The 26,088-nt window shown below is 44.8% G+C and overlaps 1 protein-coding gene across 2 annotated transcripts; it reads left to right on the top strand.

The window, feature by feature from the left end:
• The first annotated feature begins 650 nt into the window (after positions 1-650).
• Positions 651-25,506, top strand: LOC149306677 (phosphatidate cytidylyltransferase 2). 2 transcript variants are annotated; one of them, XM_089537712.1, is made up of 13 exons: positions 651-793; positions 11,103-11,236; positions 12,770-12,866; positions 13,141-13,238; positions 13,681-13,820; positions 14,511-14,569; positions 16,360-16,442; positions 17,269-17,356; positions 17,702-17,770; positions 18,136-18,288; positions 18,505-18,624; positions 19,653-19,756; positions 20,810-25,506. In XM_089537712.1, exons 1-13 carry the CDS (start codon positions 713-715, stop codon positions 20,937-20,939), a joined length of 1,356 nt encoding a protein of 451 aa, XP_089393838.1. In that variant the 5' UTR covers positions 651-712; the 3' UTR covers positions 20,940-25,506. The 2 variants fall into 2 exon arrangements, with proteins under 2 accessions (XP_089393838.1, XP_089393840.1); XM_089537714.1 differs by lacking the exons at positions 651-793; positions 11,103-11,236 and adding an exon at positions 11,248-11,344.
• The last annotated feature ends 582 nt before the right edge of the window (positions 25,507-26,088 follow it).

Here is a 26,088-nt window from a genome sequence, read left to right as displayed (position 1 = left end):
CCTTGCCTGGGCTTGTCTCAATGCATTGAACTTGGAGAAGTTACAGGGGTGCGTCTATATTGTAGAAATAATGCAGTTTGGCAGCGCTTTGAATGCTGTAGCTTCCTCCCATGGAATCCTGGGCTTTGTAGTTTTGCAAAGTCTCCAGCCTTCCTCTGCCAAAGACTATTGGTGCCCCTACAAAGAGTCTGTCTTTTTGGGACTTCAACTCCCAGAATCCTCCAGCCATAAAACACACACATGTATGCATGTACACACACATATAATTCTATATGTATATGTGTTTGTGTGTATATGTATATAATATTATATATGCATACATATAATATTGATGTGTGTATATATAGATATAGATATATGTGTATATATATATATATATACACATATATTGTTTCTCCCTTGTGTTACTTTGAGGGAAGCTCTCTGGGTCACAATATACCCTGAAGTCGCGTCTTCGGAGTGCCTGGTTCCCCTCTATACGATTCGTCTCTCTGTGCGCAGCGGAGGGCGGGGAAACCGTTCCGGCCCCGCCCCCGGGAGCCCTGGCCTTCCGATTGGTCCGCTCACGTGCCTTGGCCCCGCCTTAATCCCCGGGCCTGGCTTCTTGGTGAGGAGCTGTCTGTCTGTCTCTCTTGCTGCCGCCGCCGCTGGCGCCTTGTTGCAAGGCTCTGCGTGGCTTCCTTCTCCTTCCTTCCTTCGGAGGCATCCCAAGATGAGCGAACTGAGGCAGAGAACGGGCCGAGAGGCCGAAGGGGGGCAGCAGCAGCAGCAGCAGGACTCCCGGGAGGGGAAGGTAAGGCATGCAGTGCGATGCAATGCAATGGAAGGCAAGGGCTGGGAAGGCTTTGCATCCGCACTGCAGAGATAATCCGCGTTGACACCGCTTTAATGGCTCCATGCGCTGGCATTCTTCAGGGAGGCATTGAGGCTCCTCTGTCGAAGCGCATCCGTTCCGCAGAGAGGGCTCCTTGGAAGGGCGCTTCCCTTGGCCGAAGAGGCTTGGAAAGGGAGGCCAGGGGCATCCCCTCGAAGCCCTTCTTTCCAGCCCCCAAGGAAGCCCCGAGCTCCCTCCCTTTAAAAGGGTCTTTGGGTGTTATTCCTATGATCATGGTACTTTATTCTATCCAGCTCTTCTCCCAATACAGGGACTCAAGGTATATATCTCTGGGTTAGGAGTTGCCCATAGGGAGACCCTACTTGCCCATAGGGGGTCATAAGAGAATGCAGTCCTTGTCCATAGGGAATCATTGGGGAATTCATTGGGGAACCCTTAAGGAATCATTGGGCAGGTATTTCCCAATGGGTCCCTATGGGCAACTATTCTCCAATGTTTCTCTATGGGACAGTAATCCACAATGATTTTCTATGGGAAAGTAGGGTTTCCCTATGGGCAAATATTCCCCAATGATTCCCTATAGGGTTTCCCTATGGGCAAATATTCCCCAATGATTCCCTATAGGATTTCCCTATGGGCAAGTATTCCCCAGTGATTCCCTATAGGGTTTCCCTATGGGCAAGTATTCCCCAGTGATTCCCTATAGGGTTTCCCTATGGGCAAGTATTCCCCAATGATTCCCTATAGGGTTTCCCTATGGGCAAGTATTCCCCAGTGATTCCCTATAGGGTTTCCCTATGGGCAAGTATTCCCCAATGATTCCCTATAGGGTTTCCCTATGGGCAAGTATTCCCCAGTGATTCCCTATAGGGTTTCCCTATGGGCAAGTATTCCCCAGTGATTCCCTATAGGGTTTCCCTATGGGCAAGTATTCCCCAGTGATTCCCTATAGGGTTTCCCTATGGGCAAGTATTCCCCAGTGATTCCCTATAGGGTTTCCCTATGGGCAAGTATTCCCCAATGATTCCCTATAGGGTTTCCCTATGGGCAAGTATTCCCCAGTGATTCCCTATAGGGTTTCCCTATGGGCAAGTATTCCCCAGTGATTCCCTATAGGGTTTCCCTATGGGCAAGTATTCCCCAATGATTCCCTATAGGGTTTCCCTATGGGCAAGTATTCCCCAATGATTCCCTATAGGGTTTCCCTATGGGCAAGTATTCCCCAATGATTCCCTATAGGATTTCCCTATGGGCAAGTATTCCCCAATGATTCCCTATAGGGTTTCCCTATGGGCAAGTATTCCCCAATGATTCCCTATAGGGTTTCCCTATGGGCAAGTATTCCCCAGTGATTCCCTATAGGGTTTCCCTATGGGCAAGTATTCCCCAGTGATTCCCTATAGGGTTTCCCTATGGGCAAGTATTCCCCAATGATTCCCTATAGGGTTTCCCTATGGGCAAGTATTCCCCAGTGATTCCCTATAGGGTTTCCCTATGGGCAAGTATTCCCCAGTGATTCCCTATAGGGTTTCCCTATGGGCAAGTATTCCCCAATGATTCCCTATAGGGTTTCCCTGTGGGCAAGTGCTGTCATCTATGGGTCTCTGCCTGCCTGCCTTATATCTATTTCTGTAAAGGTCCAGAACACACTGCAGAAATAACCCACTTTGAGAGCGCTTTACCTTCTCTGGCTCAGTGCTGGGGAATCCTGGGAACTATAGTTTCGTGAGACATTGAGCCTTCTCTGTCAGAGAGCTCTGATGCCACAATAGACTACAATTCCCAGCATTCCCTAGCACTGAACCAGGGCAGCTAAAGCAGTCTCAAACCGGATTATTTCCGCAGTGTGTTTTGGACCTAAGAGTGCGGTCCTATATTCAGGAATGAGACAAATGCAATTCAGTGGGACTTGCATCTGAAAAGACAGATGTTAGACTGCTTCCAAAAAGAGGGGTGTATCTGTTGTTGTTGTTGTTGTTGTTGTTGTTGTTGTGTATTTTGTGATTTTTGGCAACCCTATTTGTTTTAAGGGGTGGGTTGCCTTTGCCTGCCTCCCTCCTGCTTTGGATGCCTTTTGGAAATGCATTGGAACTTTTCTCAGGACCATTAAAACACAGCATAAAATGCCTTGCAGAGGCCATCTAGACAACTGTTGTGTCTTTTTGCCCTGAAGGCCGGGACTTTGATTCTGAGATTCCCACCAGCGTTGTGTCTTGTCGCACCTCCCAAGGTGTGTCACGAAGCAAAAGCACACCTTTTTTGCCTCTTGGGATTGGCACATCCGCAAGGCTTGTGAGTCATTTCGGCCATGCAAAAGCATGCATGCCGCTGGAAATGTGTGCGGCTCAAATGTATATACATATAAGCGGGGAAATATACAAATAACACACAGCGAAGATGGAACATGCACAAGAACGTCTGTGTCGGAGGCAGTTGTGTAAACAAATGCTTATGTAACAACAAATGCAGTGCACACATTTTTATGGGGATGGAAAAACAAGTCTTGCGATCTGATAGATATAAAAGGATGAGAGTTGTTCTTTCGCTGGGGCCTATAACTTGATCTGATCTGATAACGGGTGCTTGGTATCCGCTGAGGTTTGGATGCTGAAGTCCCATGATATACACTGGGATAGTATTATTATTATTATTACTATTATTATTATTATTACAGTGGACCCTTGGTATCCACAGGGGTTTCTTTCCAGGAGCCCCTAAACACCAAAATCCATGGATGCTTGAGTCCCATTGTTTGCGACGGCGCAGTGAAATGGCGTCCCTTACATGAAACGGCAAAATCAAGGTTTGCTTTTTGCAATGTATATCTTTCCGGAATCTTCTCCGTCCGGACGCTGAGCCCAAACGTCTCCTGAGATTTTTCCACGCTGCTTTTATCACGGCTGGCGTGACTTTGGGTCAGCAATCCAAGTTTAAGGTTGGACTGCTCCTCTTGCGTTCCGCTGAGAGCGAATTTTAGCCGAACGCAGTTGCATTTCCATTTGAGCACTGATGGGTTTGGCTTTGGTTGTTTTGCGGATGGAGTCCGAAGGCCTTCATGGCATTTGGCGAAAGAAATGGTTGTTTTGTTAATGGCTTGGCTGACAAAATCAAAGAGCCAGAGCAACGCCTTGCTTTTGGGTATGTCTGGTTTGATAGTCATTTCCCAGCATTGCAAGGGCACTAGAGGATTTTTATATTCCTGGTCATAGTGGGACTGCGCCTCCCATCATTCCTGACCACTGGCTGAGGCTGCTGGGACCTGTAGTTCGGCAACATCCAAAAAGCCTTGTGATCCCTTCCTTTGAATCCAAGTCCCATGAATGTTCCCTTCAAATCAATTTCAGTGGCCTTTAGTCAGTTATGCCTCTGGAGCCTGACCCTTGGGAAACTGCAATGAATGCGGGGCAATGGCTCAAAGTGGCTTCAGGGTTTGGCTGGCAGCTCTTTCGATGCGAAATGGAGCCTCGCGTTTTGCTGACTTGGATTCCTCATTGTCTGAGCATTGCTATTATTTCAGCCAAAGAAGGAGTTGTGGGACAAAGGTGGCATTACTAAGATTGTTTTCCCTCTAAATGTGTATTAAAAACAAAGGGTTTTTCCGCTTGGCAATGGCCTTTGAAGCTGCGCTTTGCAGAAGCCCTTTGACAGGAGTTGGGAGTCTTGGTGGAAAGGGCGGCCTTGCAGCCTTTTATTTCTATGGAGAGAGAGAAATGCTTAATTTCTTGCCATAGAAGTGCAGTGTCTTTGGCTTTATTGTGATGAGTCCTCTGTGGATTGAGTTGGAGCCTCGAATGCGAGCGTCTGTCTTCCGGTTTGAGAAAGCAGCCCTTTAAAGGGCAGGGCTTCCCCCGAAATAACTCACAGCAAACAGAGCATCAGCCGAGGAAGAGCTCCGTTTGTCGCTCTGGACTCTTCCAAATATCGTTCTCTACTGCTGAATATGGCTATAGTGGTTTTGGACTAGGATGCTGGGAAACCAGGGTTGGAATCCCTATTTAGCCACAGAGATGCATTTGGGCAAGTCACACTCTCTCAGCCTCAGAGGAAGGCAATGGCAACCCTCCTCTGAACAAATCTTGCCAAGAAAACCCCATGATGGAGTCACCGTGTCGAAAACGGCTTGAAGGTGAATGAGCAAAAAGTTTAGGGGAGATGGACACTCGGCAATTTTATTTAAACAGTGTGTTGCACTCAAATGCAATGAATGTATTTTAAAAAATGTTAAAATACAAAGCATGCGATCTATAAAAGGTAATTCAAGCCTGTGGGCCACACCCTACAGACATAAACATAAAATGAACAATCAGTACTGGCTTGAAGACACACAACAATTGTATGAAATCTTGGGATTTGTAGTTCGTTGTGGCACTTGACACAGAAGGCTAAATAGCTCACAAAATGACAGTTTCCAGAATCCCATGACGTTGAGCCATGGCAGTTAAAGGGGTGTCCAAGTGGATTATTTCTGCAGTATGGATCCAACCTGGTGCACTGTTTGTTTTTGGCGTTCATTTACTCTGACCGTCTCAAAGTCATCTTGAGCGCCAGGTTTTAATTTGCTCTCGAAGCGTGTCCACTCTGGATTTAGACCTGGCCCAGCTCTTGCGTGGCTTTGGGTCTCCAGATGCAAGTGTGTCCAAAAAGCGGAGGCCACTTTGGAAGGGAAGCTCTCCTTGCCTGGCGTTGCCGCCTTCTTGCACGGATTTAGCAGTGCTTGTTTTGCTCTAAAATTGGCTTACTGGGGTTCGGCCTTTCTAATCTGCTTTGTGACCGACTAAAATTAGCCAGGTTTAAACCGAAATAAGGTTGCTCCTTCATGGAAACAGACAGCCAGCGAGCGTCTCTGTGCATTATATGGAAGCATGGAATATTTGGGGTGACGCATCTCATATGTTCTGCTCCTACAAAGGCACTCCAGGGTGGTTTCATCCATTACGGATTGTGCAAATCAATGTCTCACAATCTCCGTGTGCTCTGTAATTCTTTAGGGGATCGGAGCATGGCATCCATACAGTCATAGGGGACCCCAAGGGCCATCTACTCCATCCCAAATATTATGCAGGAACCCACGGCTCAAACATCTCTGAGAGGGACCCATCCAGCTTCCGTTTAGAGTCCTCCAGTGAAGGAGATCCAAAGTGGAATGGTGGTTTGTTGGACTCTGACTTTACAGACCAGGGTTTGAATCCCGGCTTGGCCATGGAAACCCATTGGGTGACCCTGGGCAAGTCACTCTCTCTTTTTCATCTGGTCATTTCCAGAGACAGTACTTTTGTGCATCCACCAAAAGAGGACTTTTTGTGTCTGTGTGTTTGTGTTTGTTTCCTGCTTCTGTCCCAGTCAAGGGTGAAATACGCCTGAGCAGAAATCTTCCTTTGCGCTCCTCTGCGGTGCTTTTGGGATTTCCTAAGACACTTCCTGTATGCTTTCAAGTTACTACTTCTTGACCAGCATTGCCTTTCTCACCTTAACAGCTGCATTTGCAAGAAGTCGATTTGTGTGCCCAGTATTTTAGCACATCGATGTAGCTGTGAAGCATGCGCAGCCTTGTAACAGTAAGCATGCACAATTGCTGCATGCACACACAACTATTAGTTTTGCAAGTCTTTGAGGTCACATTTGCATTGCCCTTCCAGTTACTTTCACTCTGGTCCAAAACACACTGCAGAAATAATCCGGTTTGAGACGGCTCAATCTGGGTTATTTCTCCAGTACGTTTTGGACCTCTGTCACAGCTGTGACCAAACTTAATGGTGCAGGAGCCCCTTTTAAAACATCTGATGTCTGCCTGCATTTTCCTTCCCTTTGGCTGCCTTGCAGTTGTTTCTCTTATTCAGGATTGTGCCGTTTGTCTTTTTGCAACCAGACTCACATTGGATCCCAACTCTGCATTCTGGGGACGCTTTTCCTTTTAGGGGGTTGTGTTTCTGTTCCTCCTGATATGTGTGTGTGTATAAATAAAGTTGGAAGAGACCCGGTCCCTGTTTCCCTGGTCTGCGTAAGCTTAAAAACATCATGCGTTTTTCCAGACACGCACAATGAAAGGATGCTGGTCAGACACAAGGCAACAGAAATGGAAATGCTGGAACAGTTTCCCCCCTCCTTCCTTTTGCTGGAAAATACTCAGCCAGGCGCAGAGAAAACAAATGTGTTCAGATGATGTTGTGATGGATTTGGTTTAAAAACAACCAAACCCAAATACAATACGCAAAATAAGGGGATTGTTAGCATGCAAAGTCAAGAAATAAACCATGTCACTTTTGCAAGACAAAACTAACGATAATGAAACTAAATATGATATGCGCACTAATGCAAAGGTCAGCATTGCATTGTTTGCTCATTGACTTTGGATGTTGAGGATGCTTTTGTTTTGTGTATTATTTATCACTTTCTGTCTGAGAAGATGGAGCAGGGTCACCTTTTAGACAACTTTAGCCCCATCTGTGTGTGTTTTGTTGTCTGTATCCAAACTTTCCAACGTGTCCATAGTTGTGCAAGGCTTGCCAAAGGTCTGCAGAGTTGGCTCTTCTTGGGTTGTTAATACGCACCGACTTAGATAAGATAAGGAAATTCCCTTTTGTTTTCTTTGGCTGAAAGTGCTAAACAGATAGGCCTAGAGTTGTCTAATTTCAGGGCTGTTTTTAATTTCTTTCTGCAAATGAAAGTGATAACTTTGAATGGGATTATCAGCCAACAGAAGAATATGGCATGTTTCCACTCCATCCCCATTTGGTAAATGTCAAACATTTTTACTTTTAAATCTTAGGGATGCATCGGCCCAAACCAAGCTTTATGTTCATTTTTGTATTAATAATTATTTCTGACATCCTCCTTTTCCATAAACAGCTCCAGACTTTTCTGTTTTGATCATCCTTTGATGGTTTAGATGGGACAGACCTTGTACAATGCGCTGGATTTTCTATTTGCTAATTTTCTTGCGCTTCTTATGGCTTAGATTTTTAATTTTAGGGCTTCATTTAAATCATTTAATCGCTTTTTAACTTCTCTATTTTGTGAATTTTTAACTATGTTTTTAAAAAACCCTGTTATAAGCAACCTTGAGTCCCAAACTAGGAAAAAGGCGACTGTTTGTAGTTTGGGATTTATTCTGTGCAAACTCTGTGCAGAAGTATTATTCTTCTCTGCAGAAGATGCTCTCTTTGGGAATTTCTTCTGTGCAGAATTTGCACATTATTTTTTCCACAGAGACCAGCATTTTCAGCAAATGCAAAAAAAATGCCGTTCTCTGCGCGATAATGGCTCTTGTTGTTGCATGCCTTCAAGTCGTTTCTGACTTATGGCAACCCTAAGATGAAGCTGCAATGGGGCTTTCTTGGCCAGATTTGTTCAGAGGAGGTTTGCCATTGCCTTCCCCTGAGGCTGAGAGAGTGTGACTTGCACAAGGTCACCCAATGGGTTTCCATGGCTGAGCAAGGATTTGAACCCTGGTCTTCAGATTCACAGTCCAGCACTCAAACCACTAGACTGTGCTGGATCTCTGCTATACAGTTATTCCATGTACAAATGAGTCCCAATTCTTTGAGGTTTTTGAAGACATTCTTGCACCAAGAAGGAAATTGCTAAAGTTACTCCTTGCTTCCATGGAAGAGAAAGCTAATGAAGAGTCCAATGCCTGGGAGGCTGGCATCTTGAGCCTTTTCCTCCGAAGCAGTTCCTCTGCCACTCAGCTGCCCATTTTCAGGAGGAAAGCCTCTCTCTCTCTCTGCTTCTGGGGTTAATTTAAATTCCTTTTTAAAAACAATCCATCATCTTTAAATTTTCACGGATAGCTAAATTATCTTGGAAAGCCCATGTCCCCAAAGGACAGGATCCGAATTCAAAATCTCCTCGACAAGGTTGGAGAGATGTGTCAGAAACTAACAAATTGAATTACAACAGGGAGAGAATGTAAGTTCCTACTGCATCACTAGGCAGGAAAAATGAAATGGACAGATGTAGGATGGGTGACATTTGGCTTGAAAGCGGATCTTGGGGCCTTCATAGAAAACCAGCTAAATATGAGTCATTGATGTGATTTTTATTTATTTATTTATTTATTTGCAGCCAAAATAATCAATGCAATTCTGAGTTGTATCAACAGAAATCTAGCCTCCAGATCAAAGGAAGTAGTAATGCAAATCCATTCTGGTTTGCTCAGACCTCAATTGGAATATTGTGTGTCCGATTCAAGAAGGATATTGATAAGCCAGGTTCTCTTTCTTTGGAGAGCTTTAAAAGAGAGGTTAGGCGGGCTTGGTTCAGGATCGGTTTAGTTGCATATTCATGCATGGTAGAAGTGGGTTGGACAAGATGGTTGTTATGGTTCTTTCCAGCACCGCAATTCGTGACAGATTTTTTTGGGTCGAGGGGGTTGGAGACAGGGTCACGGAGCTTGAACAAGAATTGCCAGGAGTGATGGAAGCAGCAGTGTAGCATCCCTGCCTCTGAGTGTGTGAGAAAAGGCGATGCAGCAGGAGACGGTTGCCATGGCGACCTCTCCCCCTTTGGACCTGGGTACCACACAGCAGTGATGCTGAGAGAGGAGAGCCAGCCTTTCTGAGCAGCTGCCCAAACTGGCAATTTGCAAAGGGGCAGCTGCCATGTGCCCAAGGGATGAGAGAGGGCCAGCTCCACAGTCCTTTCCCATTTCTTTTCCTCCAGCAAACACACATCCCTTGCAATTAACTCAAATGTTTTTGGAAGTCAAGTAGCCCTTGCTGCAGAGTCTCCAAACCTTTCATCTTTGGCTTTGTCTTCCTTGGCTGCTGTTGTTGAGTGCCTTAGAGTCATTTCCGACTTATGACGACCCTAAGGCAGACCTGTCATGGGGTTTTCTTGGCAAGCTTTGCTCAGAGGAGGTTTGCCATGGCCTTCCCTTGAGGCTGACAGAGTGACTTAACCAAGCAAACCTCTTCTGCACAAATCGTGCCAAGAAAGCCCCATGATAGGTTCACCTTCAGGTCCCCATAAGTTGGAAATGATTTGCACCGTAAGATGACCAAAGCCTGGAAACCTAATCTTTTGAGGAACAACTTAAAGAGCTGGGGATGTTTAGCTTGTGAAAGGAAAGACTGAGAGATGACATGGTAGCCATCTATAAATATTTGATGGGATGTCTAATAATAATAATAGTAACAATAATAATAGATAATGGTTGCTGTTACGTGCCTTCAAGTTAAATGAGAGACCTCCAAGAGGTCATGAATTGTTCTGCTCAAGCTTTGCAACTCAGAGCAGCTGCAGCTTTCTTGGTGGAATCGATCCATCTGCCGTGCGCTTTTCCTCTTTTCCTTTAGCTTTCTCCTTTACTGAGCATTATTATCTTTTCCACTGAGTCAGGCTGCCCCATAATATTTGCAAAGGACGACAGGTTGGGTTTGCTCTCCCATTCCCAATGCGCGCCTGTGCTCATGTGCGCACATTTGCTCCCTAGCATGACCGCTTTTACTTGGACTGTTGGCTCCCCTCGGGAAATGGTTTCTTTTTTGGTCACAGAGACAATAGAAAGGGCTATAAATACACTGTCCCAGGAACTTGGCTTTCCCACTGCTAGCATGACCCTCTGGCTCCTTGCCACTGCTTCCACCCAAAGGCTTGAGGATGCCTTTGGACACATCGCTGGGGGGGGGGGGGTATTTGTATTTATTTCCAGGTTTTATTGCCAGGATTGGCATGTGCCTTCATAGAGTCCTAGAGTTGAAGGAGACCCCCAAGAGCTATCCAATCCAACCTCATTCTGCTGTACAGAAATATTCAATCCAAGTCCCTGTTAAAAAACCTCCAAAGAAGGAAACTCCTTCCATCTTTTTGGCTGATAAACAAGGAATATTTGTGATTCTTAGGGAATGAGGTCGGTCCATGCATGCTCACATGGCTGCCAGCCTAATGTTTGCAAGAAGAAAGAGAGTTCTTTAGCCCCCCAATTGATGTGGTGGGGTTTTATTTTTAGTATATGATAGTGTTTACTGGGGAATGCTCTCCAACAGCAAATCCCAGGATTTCATGGAAGTTATTGGGGATTCAGACTTCATAATGAGAGAGTGCAGATATATCTCAATATATAGATATAAAATTAAACCTTATAAGTACAGTGGAGGTTGTAATATGCTGGCTTCAGAGTTTGACCAGTGCAGCCTTGGATTGTCTAATATCCCACCAAGGAGCAGATATATATTATTCATTTGGAAGAGCTAATGTGGAAGCCTACATCTTCCGTACTGTTTTTTGTGGTCAAACCTTTCTCTCTCTCTCTCTCTCTGTCATTCAGGATTCGGAGCTGGAGAGCAAGGTGGATGGTGAAACCGCTTCCGACAGCGAGGGCAAGTCCGAAGTGGCTCCGGCCGCCCCAATGGATGACACTCCAGAGGTCCTGAACAGGGCCCTGTCCAATCTGTCCTCAAGGTAGTGTGGACCCCAACCAAAGCCTTCTTCCACAATCTCCATTTCTTCTTCCTGTTGATGATGTATCTCTAGCTATCCATCAATTTATCATTAAGCAGAGAAGGAGAGGTAAGCCAGTTAGTGATGGTGCTAAGGTTGCAACCAACAGTATTTCAACTGCCAACTTCCCCACGTTTTATTTTGCAAACCTTGCAGATTTTGTCCAGCAACATGGGTCCTGCATCTCTGCTCTAGAGGCTGTTTATGGCTGAATGGAGAGTTTTTTTCAGCCAAATTTTTGGTATGGAAGAGTCCAGGAGGTCAAGTACTGCATAGTCTCCCATGGGCTACAGTTGGGCTCAAGGGCCACATGATTCCCAACCTGGGGCTACATGCTTCACTTTGCTGCTTTTTCCATCTCCTCTGATCCCATGGTGCCATTTCAGTGCTGTCCCCTAAGGGTTTGCAGTCTAATCTGCTCCCGTCCTTCGCTTCTCCTGCAGCGTTTGGAGCATGATGTTCCTCCAAAATGGACCCTGCCTTGGGGATTGTGTGCTGTGTTCTTTTCGAGAAGCAGCCGGGGCTAGAAATAGCAGCTGTGTCTCACCCTTGAGGAAAACTGTTGCAGACCTGTGAATGCTTGCAGGGAGCTGGTCTTTGAAGCAATGGGTTCTTGGAGTGTAAACTCCCGCAGGGAAAGCTTCTGCTCTTCTCTGCTAATTCTCAGAGTCATTAGACCTGAAAATGGAAGGGGTTGGGTGTCGGATTTTATGGATCTGCTTTCTGGATCCTTTCAACGTTGCCCTAGATAGCAGCGCTGTGGGGCCATTGTGAGAGAGCCAGCATGGTGCAGTGGTTTGAGTGTTGGACTAAGACACTGGGAGACCTGGGTTCGAATCCCTGCTCTGCTATGGAAACCTACTGGGTGACTTCTGGCAAGTCACACACAGTCAGCCTCAGAGAAAGGCAATAGCAACCCCCACTGATCAAATTCTGCCCAGAAAAACCCACAATAGGTTTGCCATAAGTCAGGCATGACTTGAAGGTACATAACAACAACAACAACAACAAGGCAACAGAATGGCCTCCTTTATGAGCTGCTTCCTTCCAGAACAACCAATTGACAATGCAACACATTTTGCAAGGGCTTTTTTCCTAAGTAATTGGTTTTCAAAGATCTGCTGAAACAAAAAAGTCTTCCACCATTTTTGGAAGGAGAACAGGGAAGGATGCCAATCCAGACTCTCTAGGAAGGGACTTCCACAACTTGGGGGCAACTATCAAGAAGACCCTTTCTCCCATGTTCCCATCAGGGACAGATCTCAGAAGCCTTTAATAATTCATCCAGTTAGTGAATTGGCTGTGGCATGTATTCCCAGAGTTACTGTGCCATTGAGCTTTCCAGTGCCATATTCTTGCATCACAAGAGAGACTGTGTTTCAGAGAAAAGAAAAAGGAAATTGTGGAGGAGCAGTTGAGATATTAGCAAAGAAACCCTCTTGTTTCACCTTGTGTAGACTCCTAACTTTTAACCCTCTCCTCCTTCTGGTGCAGATGGAAGAACTGGTGGGTGAGAGGCATCCTGACGTTGGCCATGATCGTCTTTTTCTTCATCATCATCTACTTGGGACCCATGGTGTTGATGATGATTGTAAGTCCTTTCTGGCTCTCTCTTGCTTGTGGAGATATGGGGGTATTTTTGCATGTTTTCATCCTTTGGAGGGAGGCCACAAAAGAGCTGAAGATGTTCCACAGGCCACATTGTGTGCGCCTACCCTCCCTCTTATTGGTTGCTGTTGTTGGGAGGATGACAGCAAGAGCAAAGGAAAGTATATGAAACACCTTGAACCATTCAAACCATTCTGCAGATGCTTGAGGCAAAGTGGGTGAGAAACAGTGTCTTAAGGGATGTCTTGGCCTTGCAGGTGATGTGCGTCCAGATCAAGTGTTTCCATGAGATCATCACCATCGGCTACAACGTTTACCATTCTTACGAACTGCCCTGGTTCAGGACCCTCAGCTGGTAAGGGGAGCCAGATTTGGGACTCTTTTAGTTAACACAACCACATCAGCTGCCTTTAAAACTTGTTTCTACATTGGGTCCTCCACATTCACTGGGGTTAAGGTGGCAGGACCCCCGTGAAAAGTGGGGGGAAATACAAATAAAAACAGCACTATTTTTTCATAATTTAAGAGTCTTCTGGAATTTGTTCCCAGAAAAAGAATCACAATCTGTAGGAGGAAATTCTTCAAGCAGGAAAAGCATTTTCCCAAGCCTTTGGATGTTCTATATTTGAGCCATCCTTTTGTCTTGTTGGCTGAATGTTGGTTTAAACCCTCAGTACAAATCTTGGCCCAAAAGAAAGAGAGATTGGTGTTTTGCAAGAGGTTATGTTTTGCTCATGGAAGAGGTGAAGCAAAGGAATGAGTAAAGTGCAGGTGTGTCTATTTCCCCTTTCCCCCAGGTACTTCCTTCTCTGTGTGAACTACTTCTTCTACGGCGAAACAGCGACGGATTACTTTTTCACGCTGGTCCAGCGGGAAGAGCCCTTGAGGATCCTTAGCAAATACCACCGCTTCATCTCCTTTGCCCTTTATTTGACAGGTATGCCAAATAGATTCATGTTCTTTAAGCATGAATGTTCTGGTGCTTGGAACGAGCGGCTTGCGAATTCCCCCAACTGCCAGAACTTCTCTGTTAGAATGCTAAAAAGCAAGATAGAGAAACATCTACAGAGTACTCTTATTATATTATATTGATTTCATTTTATAAGCCACGCTTCTCCCAACATATGCAGCCGATGGTGGCTTGCTAAATACCTGATCACAAAAAGTTAAAGCATAATTAAACAGTCATCATATTGAAATGCCATTAAATTTTGAAAAGACTGAAATAACAGTAAAGTTTAAAGAAATACAGCCCACGCACCTTTATAAAAATCTCCCTGCAATTAATTAATCTTTAAGAACCTGTTTAAATAAAAGATGCCTGCTGGTGAAAGGAGGGCATGTGGCTCAGGGACAATGCTTTGCTCACATTCCCTTGTTCTGGAAGGGAGGCAGTGGTGAGGTTTGCACCTTGTGCTGTGATTCTTGCCTTTGCAAGAAGTGAGGAAGTTTAAAAACTTGAATTGCATCATTGAAATAAGCACAGAGCAATGCTAGCCCCTCTGAAGAAGGCATGCCAATGGGACTCCGAAAAATATTGTCTGTGCATGAGCAGAGCGCAAGGAAATATAATGTCTGCCCTTGCGTTTCCCCGCTAATCCTCTCTTCTCCCTTCCCCCCTTTGTAGGTTTCTGCATGTTTGTGTTGAGTCTGGTCAAAAAGCATTATCGGCTCCAGTTCTACATGGTAAGCTTAAGCAAATGGATTTTGGGCTTTCAGAGTTAATTGCTTGTGAAAGAGAGAGAAAGAGAAAGAGAGAGATGTGGAAGTGAAAAGGCGATTCACGTCTTGGTTTCAGAAAAACACACACATCTTTTAAAACCTTCCTGTCTTTCATTTTGTGATCAGAGTAATGCATTGCCTCTCAACCCTTCCACAATCTCCTTGGAGAATCTAGTTATGGACTCCTCATCCCATAAAACATACTCATGAACCTATACACAAATTTATTTGGATGTGTGTGAAATGGATTTCCTTCTCTTGGGAAGTACAGAATGCATGAAAAAATGTGCAGCGAATGCTTGGAAAAGATGAAACATTTTCCTTAAAATTCACTGTGTCCAGAAAAAATTAAACTGAAGAGAAGGAAACTGGGAAAGAAGGTGGGAAAATCAAAATTTGCATTATTAGTATATTGCCTTTCAGAAATAGTAGTTCATGACACCACAGCGTCCGTCACAAAACCTGTTGGACTTCAGACATGAAATTCATAGTAACAACCCATCTGAAAAACTCTCCATCCCAAAATCAGAAGTAAAATCCGTGGCAGGATTTAGGATTGCAGCATAGCTCATGCTTGGCTGATGCCTTTCTCATGCATCCAGCAGCCATTGTGGTCAGACAAAAGCAGATGTCTACAACATTTCTTTAGAGTCTGTTTAAAACCAGTCAGCAGATGAGAGCCATAGAACAGTGAGGGAATTTTGCAGGGACTGGTGCCACTGCAGAGAAGGCTCCGTCTCCTTTGCCTGCCAGCCAAGTCTGTCCTTAGCAGCAGACCAAGAGCCATGCCCACTATTTTATAGTTTATATTTGTATTGTACTGTATTTTTAATATGATGTAATCCCACTTCGATCTTTGGAGAAGCGGGAAATATAAATAAAAATTATTATTATTATTGTTGTTGTTGTTATTGTTAAGGCAGTGATTCCCAAATTCTAGCCTTCCAGATGTTTTGTACTCCCAGAATCCCAAACCATTGGCCAAGATGGCTGAGGGTTCTGGGAGCTGAAGTCCAAAACGCCTGGTGGACCAGAGTTTAGGAATAGATGCATATCAGTGCAGGCAGTCCTTCCAGCATCCCAGCCCCAACCATTTAGGGCCTTACAGTTAAAACCCCATTACATTTTTGGGGGGCAATGTGGATGGTATGGTAAAATGCGAGTGTCCTAAGTTCCGCTTGCTTGGCCACTGCAAGCAAATCCTTTTTTTGAATCTCATTTTAGATCTCACTTTATCTCATTCTAAGGTAAAATCGCTGCTTGTCTAGGCTTCCAGAAATAGACATAATGGAAGGAGCCCTTGGGGCCACAAAAGGCCCACAGGATTCCCTCCTCTGCTCCAAATTTTGCTCAGTTGTCCTTGTTAAAACCCAGTTCACTGCCCACGAACCTGAAATATTTGGGTGCAAATGCCTTGGAGGTTTTGTGGCTCTTCTGGTCCTGCTCATTAGAGTTTCTTTTGCACAAAGGCATGGGAATAGCTCTCCGGTGCCCTGGTTCTGTTACAAGAAAGAGCCAAGGTTGTGTGTGTGTGTGCGCGCGCGCGTCAGTTTTGTGCCCATACCTGCATGCCAAATTTTTGAGCCTGACCATGTGTGTCATTTCCCCCAACCTTTTAACTTTCTGTCTATCTCTCACTTTCTCTCTCTCTCACTCATAAATTCATAATCAGCATTTTGGCTTGTCTTTGAGAAATGTGGGGCGGTTGTTTTTTTCCTCCCTGCAAACTGGATTTGCATGTTCTCTCTTTCTAGTTTGGCTGGACCCATGTGACTTTGCTAATAGTTGTCACCCAGTCGCACCTCATCATTCACAACCTCTTTGAAGGAATGATCTGGTGAGTTGGTGCCACCGCTTTGCAGACTTCTGCTGTGTGGAGAGAAGGGGCTTCTGCGGAGGAAGGGTTTGGCATGGTTTGCATGGGGATGCAACCGTGGAAGGGATTGGCTTCCAGACTCATGGGTCCCCATTGACTCATGCTCCTTCTGCGATGGTGGCGGTGGTGGGTGGTTTCCGCATGACAAGATCTCTGGGGAGATTGCCAGCTTGAGAAAGTCCTTGCTAAAAATTTCAGGGCTTCTCTGCACTGTTTTTGCTATGCCTGAATGTGTGCATTCTCATAAAATAGGAAGCAATGGCTACCTAAGCATCCTTGGTGCTGGATGCTCCATCTTCAGCAGAAAGACAGAACCATCGGAAAGTAAAAGTGTCACTATCTCTGCCACCCATGTGGACAATTTTGGGTTTTGAAGTATTTTGGAATTCCAGATAAGGGAGATTCAACCTGTACATCCTTTTCTTTTTTTAAAAAAAGTCAAAATATCTGCTTCCCAGAATTTAACTACTTCCTTTGCAAATGGTCCTCTGGTCTCAGCTTTGTACTGGTTGTTGAGATATTGAAAAGTAAATTTCCAAAAGCAATATACCAAAAAAGAGTTTTGCTGGTTTGGAAGCAGGGCCTCTTGGCTACCAATCCCTTTGGCAGCCAGTGCAAATGCATGCATTAATGCAAGGGCCAAAGCAACATCTTTCAGGGAGCAATTGCAGCTGATCTCAGGTTGAATCACAGCTCTCTCTCTGATGCACGATTCAGCCAGAGAGCCTAACATGCCTCTTTGTAAATCCCAACCTCTCCTTAAAGTGATTTCTCTGTTGCCATCTAGGTTTATTGTTCCTATTTCCTGTGTCATCTGCAATGACATCATGGCCTACATGTTTGGGTTCTTCTTTGGACGCACCCCATTGATTAAGGTTTGTTCAAGCCATTAAATTATTAAACGGCTTTAAAGGAAAGCAGCCTTGGGGATCAGGTTAGGGACTGATGCTGGACCTAGCAAAAGCAGCAATTTGGGGTGAAGGTGGGGATGTCTTAGGCAAGTGCCATGATGGTTTTGTATTTCGTTAATATTATATTGCTGGAATTTCTCTCCTACCTCAAGAGGTCCTTCATACTGTACAACTACAGTGTATATTTAAAACACTTTGAAAGGGTGTCGTACTGAAAGGGGCCCAGATTTCATAGACTCTAGGACAACTTCCATAGTTCTTCCAGCAGTTTCCTTCTTGTAATGCTGTTGCTTGTCTCTCTTTCTGCAGCTGTCCCCCAAGAAGACTTGGGAAGGTTTCATTGGAGGCTTCTTTGCCACCGTGGTTTTTGGCCTCCTGGTAAGCATTCATGCTGGCTTTTCTTTATAAGAGCAGAACAGAAAATGGTGGGCCAGTCCTGATGCAAAGGGGAGATAACCAAGGTGCCTGGAGGGAGTTTGGGTGATATGGAAAGGGAGGAAAAACTGAGGTTGGACCGACAGTCCATGAGAAGATGAGCTGAAGATAATAGTAGCTGTATGGAGTTCCCAAGCCATTCCCAAGGATATGGCTGGGAGGTACATTGAGAATAATGCCCAGAGCTGTCCTGGTGCTGGTCCAATGTCCCGACCATCTGATGGGTCGTGATGAGTGTTTGCAGATCAGTGTTCCCTGGAAGGAATTCAGCTCTTAATCCTTCTGTTTCTCCCCCGCAAACAACCAAGCTTTCCTACGTCATGTCCGGATACAGATGCTTCGTGTGCCCCGTGGAGTTCAACAACGACAGCAACAGCTTCACTGTGGACTGTGAGCCTTCTGAGCTTTTTCAGCTTCAGGAATATAATATTCCACTAGTGCTTCAGTCTGTCATCGGCTGGGTAGGTATCCCTAAGACCCAAATGCAGTAAGCGTGATGAATGTTTCCAAACTCTTGTTTCTACCAGCATGGTAGTCTCTTTATGTCCATATATTAGGGGGAAAGCATGATATAAATAAATAAAATTAATAATGATGATGACAGTGGTAATAATATTATAACAATGTGAGATAGCCTGCTTCCAGAACTTACAATTACACCTCTTTCCTCTCTCCAGAAAACAGTCCGCATGTATCCCTTCCAGATTCACAGCATTGCGCTCTCCACTTTTGCATCTCTCATTGGTCCCTTCGGAGGATTTTTTGCCAGCGGATTTAAAAGGGCTTTCAAAATCAAGGTAAGACGCCGTCAGAAAGGAAGGCCATCCAAAAAGATAATTATCGGCATGCAGCTAATTGAAGCCATTTTGCTTGTAATCAAGGTAGTGCCGCAATTGTGTCTTCTGCTGTAATAGATCTTGCTTCCCTGCCATTCATACACAAGGGAGCGCTGTTGTTATTTTTTAAATGCAGGCCATGGGCTAAAACAACAAGAAGTGGGGAAAACATTTTAGATTTCATAAAATATATAGCAAAACTAAAACCCTTAAAATATATATTTAAAATAAATAGATATGTAACGGTCTAAAGAAAGAAGGTAAATGGAACATGATTTACCAGGGAGAACTAATCACTTCTGAGGTGTAGAGAAGCTAAAGATGCCTAGAGAGAACATATTTTTGGTGGCAGATCAAAATACAGTAATGTGCAAATAATCAAATCCACAAGCGCTTAACCCACAAATGTGGAGGGACAGCTGTATATTTTAACATTTTTGTTTGATGTGAGTTTTAAAGCTGTGTCTGTTTCAGTCTTTTGAGAGCCAGATTGGGGAAAGGGCAGGATGTAGATAAATGTTACAGTAAATAATACAATAATCTGGAAGGCCACGTGATTTCACACTCCTGCTATGCCATGGCAGCGATGGCAAGTCTCTATCAGGAATCATCCCCATGTCCATGTTTTTGCTCCCAAAATTTGTGCCCAAAACAGGTGCAAAGGGACTGAAAGCAGACAGTCATTAGATGAGGGGTCCTTTTGGAGTGATCAGTTAGTAAATGGGTGTTAAAATATCTCCAAAGCTACCCCCATCTATTAGAACCTACCAGTTGTGGGTGTTTCTTCCATGTCACCAGGGCACTGAGTCCATTCCAGATTGTATTCCATCTTTTCAAATCTAAATTAGAGCCTGGAGTGGATTCGTTGCTTCAGTGACAAGGGAGCTGCCAAACACCACACTGAAGTTGATGCAAGAACCAAAAAACTGAAGTTTGGGTTGCCTCTGTAAAATGGCTGTCCTGTTTTTAACAAAAACCTTATTGCGCAGGACTTTGCCAACACCATCCCGGGGCATGGCGGCATCATGGACCGGTTTGACTGTCAGTACTTGATGGCCACCTTTGTGAACGTCTACATCGCCAGCTTCATCAGGTAGCTTTTCAAGTGTCTCTTGGCTAGAGCATGAGCGTCGGAGCAAAACTAAAACCCTTAAAATGAAAGCAGGGAGGGGAAAGTTGAGGCTGATTTTGCACGCTCTGTTGAAAGAAAGGAAAAGCCTATGCTGGTGCCAGGGCTGGGGTGCTGGTATCCTTTTTATCACCCCCTGACACCCTTCTTCTGTCTTCTCCAAGCCCTGGCTTGGAATATATTGTGGGACTATTACTTCCCTCGACTTGCAAACTGTGATTCTACTAATGCAGGCTAAGGTAGCATTTGCCATTTTTGTTGATGCATCACACTGCAATTTTGTCCAAGTCGTTGTGTGCCTTCCAATTGTTTCTGACTTACAGCAACCCTATCACAGGGCTTACTTGGTAAGATTTGATCAGAGGTGATTTGTTTGTACTATCTTCTGAGGCTGAGAAAGTATGATTTTCTTAAGGTCATACCAAATAAATAAATAAATAAGGTCACCCAGTGGGTTTTCGTGGCTGAGTGGTGATTCAACCTTTTCCCTCAGTGCTGTAGTCCAGTGCTTAGACCACTCCTATATCCTTCTTAAAATGAGGCACCAAGTTCCTTTGCCCAAAAGGTCTTGGAAAGACTTTTGCAATGGCTCTCTAGGATTTGAGGCAGGATTCTTACTCAGTCCTTCTGGGAGATACTTGGTATTCCCTAATGCAGGGGTTCCCATCCTGTGCTTCCCAAGTGCTTTGCGATCGCTCCAGGAAAATGAAAGAAATAAGCATTGAATGAAATTAAAGACTAAGAATATATTCCTATATATACTCCTATACACCATTTACTTGTAAGACATAGAGTGGGCCTCTTAGGGGCTTGGCCATAGAAACAAGGCCTCTGCGAGTCAAAAAGGTTGGGAACCCCTGACCTAGTGAATCCAAATACTAGCCAGGCCTGAGCCTGCTTAGTTTCTGAAATGAGATGGGAAAGCTGGTGTGTTTGGGGTGGAATGTGGGAACGATGCGTGGAAATGACTGCTACCTCTTTCTGCTGGCATAACTATCATGTTTTCCTTTGTCGCAGGGGTCCCAACCCAAGCAAACTCATCCAGCAGCTGCTGACCCTGCGGCCAGATCAGCAGCTGAACATCTTCAACACGTTAAAAGCACACCTGGTGGACAAGGGGGTGTTGTCCGGTCCAGAGGAGGCGTAGGAGGCATCGAAGGCTGGCGTCAGGATGGGACTGAGCAAGGGCAAGCCTCCCGGACCCTCTTTCAACCACCAGATCCCACCCCACCTCTCCCAGCAAATCCTCTCTTAGCTTGCCTGATTTAGGATGGTAACAAGCCTCCCTCACTTCCGTCTTCTCTATCCAAAAGGTTTGCCCTCTTAAAAATATGTATCTGTATGGCTGTGGCATCCAGCGAAACCACCAAGAGCTCTGAGTTTGGAACGAACTGTGGCGTGGAGGAAAGAAACCTGGTTGCATCCTCTCCAACCTCCGCTGAAGATCTGAGAGTTGGTTTTTCTGTTCCAGCCTCTCATTGTGTGGATAGAGCCGCATGTGTCTCATCCTGCTTTCTCTTGGTAGCATCGGTGGAGGAGGAAGAGGAGGAGAACATAGAACTAGACCTATTTAGAACTGAGTCTCTGTAGTGCAGGTCTGTGAAACAATGCGCCTCATTTTCCACCAACCCAGCTTCACCTTCACTGTAGGCAAATGCAGAGCAAAGTTGCATTTGACGGAGTGGCTGTACTGGGTCATGGCATTCAAGGCCAGGTCCCTATTTGCCTCTGTCGGAGCATCATTCTCCTTGTGCATGGTTGCTGAAGAGGTCCAGGAGAGTGACAGCTGTCAGTCAGCTGCAAGAGATCCCCACAGTGCAACACTGGCAAAAGTACTTAGGATGGCTTAACCTCCAGCTATGTCAACAGAGTTTATCCAAAGGATTCCAGACCAGGTGCTTAAATTTAGTGTCCAGCTCACTATGAAAGGGGGTTCCTTCTGCTTGCATCCCCATGCAGTGCACAACTTACCTGGACATAAGATGTAGCGTCCTTCAGCCTTTTTGCCATTTATCAGTCTTTGGCATTAAGTGCATTCCCATACATGTTAAGGGACGGCTGGGTTGTTCTGTTGCTTGCTCACTTGCTTTCCTTCCTGGTTGTGTAAGCAGTTGGCCCAAAGTCTGCAAAGGAAAATGGGAGCCAGGAGTCTTCACTTCTGGGTCAGCTGGATTGCTGGGAATCAGGACTTGCAAGGAGTAGCAGAACCCCCTGCAGTCCTTGCAAAGAAAGGTGGGTCCTGTAGTTTTGTCTCCAAGCATCTGTTCTGACACCATTCTCTGACAACAGTATTCCAGGCAGACAAGGGTAGAATTTGCTCTCTGCTCCAACCCAGAGGGAAATGCATGCATCCCATCTGCTCTCTTTGTGGATCGCTGAAATGCAGGAAGCTAAGAGGATATGAAGTACAATTGTCACTTGCTGTTGGGTTCTGTTTTCCTTTTAGTTTTGAAAGGCCTAGAAGAAGGAGGATGGGGACACTGTGCTAGATATTTATAGTATGCCCTCTTCTAAAATAATAAAATGTCCCACCATTTTTGGAACGAGGGAGTCGATTTTGGAATGGGGAATTTCCATTGGTCTGAATGTCTTGGTGTGTAAAATGTATTTTGGGCCTCTTCCTCTGGGTTCAACTCCATCCTGCAATGATTGACTCAAGATGAGTGCCAATATGGGGGGACCTTCTTGCAGGATGCATCCCCAAGCTTCACTCACTTTCATGCTACACAGTGATAGCATTACCTACAATTCTGCTTTAATGCCCATGGCTCCATCCTATTGAAGACTGGGATTGGCAGTTCAAGGAGGGGAAGACACCAATGACTCACTGAACTACAATCCCAAGAATTCAATAGGATGCAGCCATGACTGTTGGTAGTAAAACCATAGTGCTGTATTTGTGTAGTTGGTTGCAAAAGGGCACCTGGTCTTTGCAACACGTGGTTAATGCCAACACAAAGATGCAAAGCTCTGAAACCTTATTAGTGAGGCAGAGGAAGGAATAAATCAGTCTCAGAAGCAGCCATGCATTCAAGAGGTGCGCTCCTTTCCCCCCAAAACTCAGCTGGTGCACTGGTTTTGTTACTGTTGTGTTGGAGTTGTTTGTTTTGTTTTGTTTTTCATTTCTGTATGACATTTCCCTTGCTTTTGGATATGTATGTTCTTCCATTTCACACAAACACCACACAAAAATTGGAGCCGTTGTTAGTCAATACAAAGATTTGCAAAAACTGCAAAAAGCCAAGTGGGCCCGAATTAGGGGAATGTGTTGCATGAAGGAATTAATATGGCTAAGAGGTGGATTGTAATAAGAATGACAAACACAGGATGGAGATAGAGTTGTTGACCTTGTATATGCTAAGCCCTGTCTATTTAATTTTATAGCATTGCTATATTTCATAGGCCTGAATCCTATTGACAACCCAATTAAAGTCAGACCCATTGAGTCAATGTGATTTGCAGTTATGAGTTGACTCACTGTTGATTTAGTGAGTCTGCCTAAGTTGGGGTTCCCCAAGAGAATTCGGGTTTTAATAAGTGATTTAAAGTCACTTTGACTCAGCTTTATGACCTGCAAATGGATTTTTCTCATTGCCTAAGACTTTTGAATAATTGTCTCAAGAAGTAGCCTTTGAAGCCCATTAGTTTTGCCCAATAGTATTTTCCCCGCAGTGTTTGGAAGGTGACATTGGTCATTCATGGTTGGCAGGTATTTTCTCAGTCACTGGATAACTTCAGCTTCACTATTGATCAGGATTAAGACCGAAGAATTGCTGCCAGATACCAGAACTTGCAATTTATTGATAATGTGCCTGGGTCCTGTATTATTCAAGCCAAATACTAGCATCTCAGTTTCAGAGGCATTGCTGGTGTGGCTCCCAACTTAAAAATCAGTGCTCATTTCATGAGTATTTAGAATTTGAACCCAGCTCTTGGTCATTAAGTGACAGCATTGTTTTTCTTTGAAGACCTTCTTTTAGTTCCTTACTTTTGGACAGTCCAGAGAGGAATGTGGTTGGTTAGCTTTTGGAAAGGTCTGCGTTCGAATCACAAAACACGAGAACGAGAATTTAGGATTTTCTGCTGGAGAGTTGTAGTCCGCACTCCTGGATAGAGAGTGGAGTTTCCCTAAGTTTATAGGTCCCTCCCCAAACTACACATCCCACCACCTCAGTTAAAATGGGATCAAACTCCTATTAACTAGATACCCTTGTAAAGATGGGGCAGTATTTCACCTTCCTAGGGTTTGGGGGAGACATAGTAAGAGGACCGAAGGTGACAAAAGGATGTGTCAGGGTAGTGTTTGTTGGGGCCTGAGTTCAAGGGAGCTGCGGTGGAGTGGGTCAGGGTTTTTAATAGGATTTGAAAGGTTGGTGAAAAGAGCAGGGCAGCAGTGATGGAAAAAAGAGATACAGAAATCTGGGTTGGGTTTGACCCAATGTCATCTTTGCCCCATTAATAGCCCCCCATGCATGCTTTGCCTAGTAGCAGTTATGGAGTGGTTTTAAACTGGAGTCGTGACAGCTGTAATCCCCTTTGCCTTTTTCGCCTGCGCTTGAAGGAGATGACCCCAAAGACAACTTTTGGGGAACACTCTTAGGGGTTTCTCAAGGAAACAGTCTCTTATTATCTACAGAAGTCATATTCCTCCCCAAGCCAGTGCTGAAAGCAGCTTTTGGGGTACACTCTCATGGGTTTCTCAAGGAAACTGTTGCTCCCCCATTATTGGCAGAAGACATATTGTTACCCAAAGGAGTCCCAAAGAAAACTTTGGGGGTACATTCTCATAAGGTTTCTCAAAAGAACTGTTACTCTCCTATTATTTGCAGAAGCCCTGTTGCTCCTGAAGACAACTTTTGGGGTACACTCTCATGGGTTTCTCAAGGGAACTCTTGACTCTTACTGTTTGCGGAAGTCCTATTGCTCCTCAAAAGGGGCTCTGTCCCTTTCTACATTCCATAACCAGCTTTCGATGACCGATTCCTTGCTTGGCCTCCGCAATTATGGCCGGAGCGGGTGTCGAATCCACTCTGGGTTCCAGTCCAAGCTTTAAAGGAGGCACCCATGGTGTTTTCATGGCGGGAACAGTTTCTGCACCTTTTGCAGCTCCCTTAAAGTTCAGACTAAAACCAGGAGCAGATATACCGTACCTCCCTCTCCATTGATATTGGGGCTGCCCATCCACATTTCCTTCTGCTAACAGCTCTCTCAAATTTGGAAGGGATTAAAAAATAGCTTAGCAAGAGTGCCCAGTTGAGTGCCCAGTAGCTCAGGACTGGCATGACTGGCCATTACTGGTGTCCGGCATCGTGCCAGTGAGGAATTGTGAACTCCTAGCGTGTCGAGCCTTTCCAGAAAACACACTTTGTGCTGACGCTTCTGTTGTCGTTGTGACGTCTCTTTCTTCCTTCCTTCTCCTCCTCCACCCCAGTTCCTCTTCTTTAGATCTGATGCATTTGTTCATTTCACCCCATCCGCTTTTTCCTCTGTGCGTTGTCGCTTTTGACTGAGGGACGTCGGTGGGATTGTGTTTTTTATTTCAATTTTTATTTTTATTTTCCTTTTATTGTTACCGCAAAGACACCGAAGGCTTGCCTCTGGTTTTGCTTTTCTTTTTTTCTTTTGACTGTCAGAATGTGAAATATTGTACAAAGGTATTTTACCCTATTTATATACTGTAATGTTATTGTTAAATAAAAATGTATCTACGATAATTGGGCGCGTAGGCGTTTATTTCTTCAAAACTGTTCTTCAGGGCAGCGTGGAACGTGGAAAATATTTTCAGTTGTGTGGTCAATTGACTTTTAGGCTTTCAGCATTGAATGCACACAACATCAAAGCACACAACAACACAATGGTCCGTTCTCACCATTCATATCTTTTCCCAGCCTCAAATTGCCACACTAATACAAAAAAGAAAAAGTGTTTAACAAAGTCATTAATCCAAGTTCACACTTTCTGTATCGCAGGACAGCTGCTCCTGTTTGGCCAAGGACTCCAAAACCCATCTGCCTTCTGGCAAAGGCCAAACTCACTACAAAAATCATGCTGTGAAGGCCAGATGACTAAAACAGAGAGCATTGTCCTTTGGACCTCATGTGAGATGCATAGTTTGTTAGAAAAGAGGAAAAGACTCAAAGCAGAAGGCAGGAGGAAAAGAGGAGGAAGAAGAAATGTTGGAGGGTATGCATGCCAAAAGCCCCTTGTTACCAGCCTCCAAACAAAACCGAGACATTGCAAATCTGAAAACCCTTCTACTTTTTTTAGCTGTTTCCTGGAAGTGTAGGTAGATGGGC

This window comes from Sceloporus occidentalis, unplaced genomic scaffold, assembly GCF_023333645.1.
Source record: "Sceloporus occidentalis isolate IW3139 unplaced genomic scaffold, rSceOcc1.0.p SCAF_9, whole genome shotgun sequence".
Taxonomy (NCBI): domain Eukaryota; kingdom Metazoa; phylum Chordata; class Lepidosauria; order Squamata; family Phrynosomatidae; genus Sceloporus; species Sceloporus occidentalis.
Note: the sequence above shows the minus strand (reverse complement) of the source record. Positions and strands in the feature narration are given on the sequence as shown.

Bases quoted from the DNA above. Each gene is read 5' to 3' on its own strand.
- LOC149306677 (XM_089537712.1), top strand. From the start codon at position 713: ATGAGCGAACTGAGGCAGAGAACGGGCCGAGAGGCCGAAGGGGGGCAG. The intron at 794-11,102 runs GTAAGGCATGCA...TCTGTCATTCAG, and splicing joins AGGACTCCCGGGAGGGGAAG to GATTCGGAGCTGGAGAGCAA. The intron at 13,239-13,680 runs GTAAGGGGAGCC...CCTTTCCCCCAG, and splicing joins TGGTTCAGGACCCTCAGCTG to GTACTTCCTTCTCTGTGTGA.